We start from the raw sequence: 7,449 nt of genomic DNA, 5'->3' as shown, positions 1-7,449 counted from the left end.
ATAACTCTTTTAGTAAAAATTTGGCATAAAAATTGTTGAATATTTTTAGTTCTTATTTTAGTTCACAATTAATTTTTACTATATACTATACTATATGTATATACTATACTATATATATGGTATATTAGTTCAACAGACATACATAGAGATCTTAGAATTGACTCAGTGAAAAAATATATCAGAGACAGAGCTCTAAAATTATTCACTATGTTAAAGTTGATACGCTAATTAACCCCGCCCTAACAATCCTCAAGTCCACTTCTGGACTCTCAGGAAGATATGCTGATTTAAGGTCCGTCATCAACTAAAAGACAAATAAATGATATGATGTATTTTTTTTTTGCCTAGTTAAAGCCTAGTGTGGGGTAGATATAAGCCCCCCAGCCATTATAGAGTAAAAGTGCGTAATAGCACTAACTCAAGAAGAAGAAGAATCAAGAATATGTTCTTTATATATTACAGTCTTGTTTTAATTATAAAAAAGAATTATATATTATCAAAATTATTCGGAAAATTAAGTTAATACAGTACCATATTGTAATAATTTATAATTTGAAAATTTTATTTTTACAGTAGCAGTAACTGAAAAGCTTGAGTAATTGTAAAGTGAAAGAAAATTCCTCATTTTTCATAATTTTTACAGTATGTCAATAAAAAAGATTGTGTATTAAATTATTTTTCAATATTTATTTATACAAAGCTCAAGTTTATGATGTAAAATATTTTAAATTTAATAATGATTTTAATAACTTTCACTATTTTATAAATTTACAAAAATTATATTAACTGGTAACTTTTTAATGGTCTAAGTCAATAATTCAAAATTTTTAATCTATTTACTTATGTAAATTTAATCTCATTAAAAAACACATTTAAAAATAATTATTAAAGCAATTCACATTAAAGACCTATGCTTCTACTTAATAAACCTTTCGTTGAAAATTCATTTTTTTGGTGTAGGAAATTATTATACTTCTGATATGATATGAAAACTTATGATATAATATTATCATTAATATTAACATATGTTATAAAAGAGTTGCTTTTGTTTTTATTTATGTTACTATTTGTTTAGTCTGATATCCAAATTTGTGTTTAGTTTATCAATATCCTGAATATTGCAATTGTATCTTAAGCCATGACACGGGATATATGTCAGTAAGAACGTAACATTTGATTACCCATTTTGCATACGAATGTACTTGATTATTTCTTTCTTTATTTTTCTAATTGCATATTATATAAAGTTATAAATTATATATATATATTAACTTTTTCGAAGTACTCAGACCTCTGAAACAAATACATAATCTCCTGGACGACCACATGACAAGGAGAGCAAACGAAAGGTGGTGAAACTTAACCACCTGTAGAATAGCTAGGACTATGTCTGGCCACATATACGAAGAAAAGTACACCCATGATGTTATATCGTCTAGCCGAAGGAACTGTAGAACATTAATTTGTGTATTAACAGGTCTGGCAATATATGCACACAAGCTAAACTCAATTCGCAGCAATGCTTATAAGAAATGCAACGAATCAGATGCAAAAAAAATATCTGCCGTGTAATTGTCCGGATCTCTCGAGAACTCGACAAAAATACTTGGGGGCTGACAGTTTTACAGGTCTGGAGCACATATCCGAAGTTTCTGTTGAAATCCTAATAAAATTCGTTAATAATAAGCGCATCCTAAGTGATGCACACTATCGGTAATAATCAAGATTCTGATTTGGTATCGCTATGGAATATAATGATCTTCGCGTTGTCTTTTTGGTCTGCCTGTATAACGTAACCTAACCGTATCTATATAAAGTTTAAAAATTCAATTAAATAAGAAATGTAGGTCTTAGTTTCAGCCGTTTGTCTGATCATAAGAAAATATATAAAAAAACGACACCTAATATAACCTTATGCAATATATTAAATTATTTAAAAATTATTTCTGCTTGTATTTGTTTAATATTAATAATTATTGTTAAAGTTAGGAAAGCGTGTGAAAAACTTGTCCATATTGAATTGTTTATTTAGTTTGATAATATTTTAATTTAAAAATTTACGAAGACAGCTCAGTATTTTAGCTTTAATAAAAAAAGTCTAAAATCAAATCAAACAAATTTATTTTGAATGAAATAATATAGTAGGAATAGTATTGTATATATAAATGCGTATGGACAAACCACTCTTTTCGAAATTCATTCAAAATTGCTTAAATTTTCAATAAACATTTTTATATCTTTGGAATTGTTAATAAAAATAAAAAATGTGCGATTGTAATTCTAATTACAGTCATACAAATTTTTGAATGAAATAACACGTCGCTATATTGTCAACAACAACAATAGTTCGTAATCTTGGATTAGTAAACAGCGATTTATCAATAGTATCTATTGTAGTTAGTAATAACAATAAGCTATTTTGGTATTAAACTCTGTCTCAGTCTCCGTCTCAGACTCGGTCTCAGACTGAGGCTCAGACTATAATCGTCATCATTTATGTTACTTAATTTGTGTAAATGTAAAAGACTTGCAACTGAGTTGACGGTGAAGTTTTAAGACAGCGACAATGAAATTACTCCAATTTCGAACAGGCTAGACTTGGCAATTTTTTTGTAAACAGGAACACACTTAAAAGTGCAAATCGACTTGAATGGCGATGAAATCGATGCAGTCCAGTCTGCTTGTCGTTGCCAGAGTTACAGCTACAGCGCTACAGCTACATCTGCATCTACAATCACAACTATAGTCAGTTAGGCTAAGCTCGTGTCATTGTAGTAGCTACTTTTTATATACACGGGTATGCATTGGTGTCTTGGATCGACGCCGATGGCCAGTAGCCAGTAAGCAAGCTAGTTATAAAAGTCGTCATCCATATGAAATAGCAGCGGCAATGGTTAGAGGCAGCAAGCAACTGCAACAACTGCAAAAACTGCAACAATTGCAACAACGACAATAATAATAATAAAAGTAGTTACAGTGGCAAATGGCAATGGCAGTGGCACTGGCAATGGCAGCAAATAAAATAAAAAAAGTTAACAGTCAACTATACTAAATGTGGAAAAACGTTTTGCGAATACTTCATGGAAAAGTGGGACACTCAATAAAAATCACAACGGATTGCATGAATGAAATCTGATCGATATTAATTTGTGATTTTTTTATTTTATTTAACCAGGCAAGTAAGCAAACAAGATTGCATATGCTCCCATGCGGCAGGCACATGCCGTACAAACAAATTTGAATCCAACTCTAAACCAATAAACCGAGTACCTTAAGCAAAATATATTTTAACCAATTAATTTTTATTTATTGTATGTGTCATAAAAGCTCCGTAACGTCATTGTTCTAAATGGAAATGCGCACCTGTGCTTCAGTAGTATCCATTTTCGATTTTCTTCTCTAAAAGATTGTTTCGCATTTTTCATATGATAATTCATAAGTATTAAACAATTTATTTTAATATTCACTTTCTGTTTACATTTTTATATTTCTATAATTTTAAAATTTATTTAACCATCCAGTTTGCTTAATTAAATTACATATATTATAGAATATGTCTCTAACATTTCAATTTATTTTCAATCAACTTTAAATATTTTAATAATATATTTAAATGAACATAAATACACATATATTTTTTTCTATCTTAGTATAGTTGTGCTAAACGATTAAATGTTTTCAAACCTATTTCTCCTGATCTGCTCCACTAACGTATACCCATTTTGTTAAGGTCCCTACTACAGCAGGGATCCAACTTTTCTATGGCTTGCTTTTTCTACGCCAACCAATCTGTGTACATATAAAGGCTTGCTTTGCCACTTAAAACCAAGTGTATGTAAATTTTTACATACACTCTAGGCATATATTAATATAAAGCTAGTGATTGTACCAGTTTTAGTAAGTCTTGTAATTTAGTAGCACTGATTCATATATATTGCGAAGTACTTGTCTCTCATATATTAATAGCTGTTCTTTAAAATGTAATTTAATATTATAGTATATTGTAAACCTCATTCATATCCAAATGTAAAACTTGAACAGGTTAAAGACATACGGAGCTTTTTACTTCTTCACAGACTTTAAATCCTTTAAATCTTGGCTAAGAAAGGTTAATTTCGCAACTCTCTATCCGTAACATCAGTTTTAAGTATTAACCTCCTGCAAATTTGCAAATACCTTGGTATATATTATGTACATTACGAACAATGTGAGATGGTTATGGATTGTATCTTTACCGGTTGAAGTCATAGTGGTGAGTTGGGATCTTACAAACATTAACTAATTGTTTATTTTTTCATCTTAAAAAGAGCACTTAAAGATTGCAAATAAAACTTGACTAAGAACAAGTGTTCACTTAATAAAGTTATAATACATAACTATATATTGCGAAAAAACTGGACTCAGATAAACTCTTCACTCAATAAGTTTTCAATGATAAATCAAAGGTAAAATGAGCAACGTTAAGTCTAAAGATACGCATTTGAAAGCGGAAAAAGTGGACAAAAAATGAGAAGATTAATCTGTGTAACACATAACACAACAAAAATTTACATCTATATAACTCTTTAAAGCGGATACCAAACTTAAGCAACCTAAATCAGCTAGAGACAACTGACCACCTAAGAGAGTTTTTACTACATACTCAATACTCAAGCGTTCGATATAATAGTTCATGACAGGTTTTAAAACTATATAGAACAGAGCAAAATTATTTTTTAAACATAATCAGTGAAAAAAAGTAAACTAAGCATAAGAAACCATGTAAGAGAGTAATCATTGGAGCTAAATTATTGCTTATATAATGAAGTAACAAACAATAATCTAGGCAAATATAAGAGAGCTGGAGAAAAGACCTCGCTTAAAAAAAAGTATAAATGCTCAAGTGCACACCACAAAACAGCTTCAAAATAATTAAGAAACGGTTTGAAATAGAATATAAGATCACGATAGTATCTACATCTAAATTATTCCAACCTAAAGAAGTTACAAACACTCGTCCTATTGCAAAATATAACAACAAAACAAGTATAACACACGACTATCGATGGAATAAAACTTGCTAAGTCAATTACCTTAATAAAGTTTTAAATAGATGACTACTGTTAAGAATAAAACTAAACTTAGAACAAGTGTTCACTTAATAAAGAATACAATACATCTATACAAACTAAACTTATTGACAAAGTCAAGAGTAAAGAATACCAACATATTGAGAGCAGAAAAAATAAAAAGTCCACTAAAAGTGAAAAAAGATAAGAAAAATCCAATAAAGCTAGGTTAGTAGTCTATAAATTGTTGCAAAACGGATAACAAATTAGCAAAAAAAAACTAGCTAACAAAAATCCGAGCAAGACAAATTCGAATACAACTACATTATTATCAACCGCTAATGAAAGAATACATTAGAAGTGATGAAAAGCAAAGAGAACTGATTAAAGATATTATTTTAAACATAATCAGTGAACAAAAGTTGACTGAGGATTAGAATCCATTTAAGAGAGTTTTCATTGGAGCTATCTTAGTTGTTTATATAAATGCTGTTAAGCGAACACTAATCTTGAGCGAATATAAGTTAGCTGGAGACCAGACTTCGCTTAAAAGAATTTCTAGAATGTTCAATGTAGCTACACCAGTTATCTAGCGATTCTTATAATAGTTTCTTAAGGGTTTTAAATAGAATATAACAGATCAGGATCATGTATTTATATTCTGATGAATAAGTATCTTCTCTTAACTTTAAGAGAGTTACAAACATTCGTCTTAATTGTTAAATATAACAATATATGAAGTATACCACACTACTATCGATGTCATTAAACTTGTTATGTTAATTACCTTAATTTAGCTGTCTTTAAATTTATGACTACTGTTAATAGTTTCAACATAAACAATTTAGAGACAATTGATGTTCTTGAGTTCTTGACAGAATATAATACAATCTGTAGAAACTAAAGCTATATTGTCAAATTCAAGGCCAGTGAGCGATATGCCAACATATTTGTTATGAGAAAAAATAAAATTTCCAGTAAAAGTGAAAAAAGATAATAAAAATGCAATAAAGCTTAAGGTTCGTGAAGATACTTATAAATTAGTGTGCAGAATGGTTTAGTAATTATTAAAAAATGACTATCTAACATAAATCCGAGCCAGACAAATTCGAATTCAACTACATTATTATTATCTGCTAATGAAAGACATACATTAGTACAGTAGATGAAGTGGCAAAGGAGAAGTGGTTAACGATGTTATTTTACTCTTAAAACTATTTAACTGAAAGTAGTTTCTGTTGACATACAAAATGAGACAACCACAAACAAAACATTAAGCCGACTTAAAGTTAGATAGACAAACGTAACGACTAATGAACGTATAGGCATAACGTGGAAGAAGCGTTTGGCATAGTTGTTGCAGCAAGCGACAACAACAATAATAAAAATGCATTAATATTTAATTTTATTTTGTTTTTCTGCGAAAAAGCCAAATTTAGTGTGGCCACAGTAATAATGCAACTAACAGCTTACATCTCAGAGCTGAAGAGAATCTAGTAACTGATGAAAAGACTCAAACCGAGTCTTTTGGCACAGCGACATTCAGCGACAATTGCAATAACATCAGCAACACAGCACCACAGCAACACAAACAACAATTCACCGGCAATAATGGCAATCGCAATGGCAATGGCAATGGCAATGGCAATGGTAACGTCAACGGCAACAACTGCAATAGCAGCAACAGCGGCAATAGCACCAACAGCATTAACGGTAAGCAGATGTAGAAGCAGACACAGCAACAGCAACAGCAACAGGCAAAGTTGTTGCCGTCAATGAAAATTTCGCTCCATGTGCGCATGCGAAGTGTTTCGCTACGAGAAAGCAGGTGTATTTACCATTCTGCGGTTACCCACGGCACAGATCAGACGCGCTACAAAATATCGTCGCGTGAAAATATACAAATTCGTTTTAAACAAATTTTTTTTGAAGCCTTATCAATTTTGGCTATATAAAAATTTTTTTTTTTATTAAAATCGAAAATAAAAAATAATTTACATTGAAAGAAAAGTGAATGAATTTTATATGAATTTTTTTAATGAAATTATCTGCATGTGTGTGCAAAAAGTTTTACTTTTCGTATAAGGATTAAATCATATTAATCATAGCAGGATCTTAAGAATATGCATTTTGAATAGATATGAATAAAATAAACAAAATATTAATATAATTTTAAATAACATTTTTAATTGTTTAATGATAAAATTCTGCGCTAATAACAGTTTTCACTTAAGGAATTTGAGTTTCATACTATCTCATATTCATACTCTGCTACTATCTACAACTATTGTCCTAGTGCAACGCTATACTTTACGGATTTACTTTTACGCTTTTTATCAAATTAACCCATCAGTGGTTTAAGTTGTAAATCAGCAACGCTCGTACACTGTATGTAAAAAAG

General features: G+C 29.9%; 1 protein-coding gene across 1 annotated transcript; it reads left to right on the top strand.

Moving 5' to 3' along the window:
* Positions 1 to 4,189: 4,189 nt before the first annotated feature.
* LOC119666983 (putative uncharacterized protein DDB_G0284715) lies at positions 4,190 to 6,775 on the top strand. Its single transcript, XM_038076260.1, has 2 exons — positions 4,190 to 4,252; positions 6,488 to 6,775. Exons 1-2 carry the CDS (start codon positions 4,190 to 4,192, stop codon positions 6,773 to 6,775), a joined length of 351 nt encoding a protein of 116 aa, XP_037932188.1.
* Positions 6,776 to 7,449: the final 674 nt, after the last annotated feature.

The sequence above is a fragment of the Teleopsis dalmanni genome, chromosome 1 (assembly GCF_002237135.1).
Source record: "Teleopsis dalmanni isolate 2A chromosome 1, ASM223713v2, whole genome shotgun sequence".
NCBI lineage: Eukaryota > Metazoa > Arthropoda > Insecta > Diptera > Diopsidae > Teleopsis > Teleopsis dalmanni.
The sequence above is the reverse complement of the archived record's forward strand: the minus strand, read 5'-3'. Positions and strand labels throughout refer to the sequence as shown.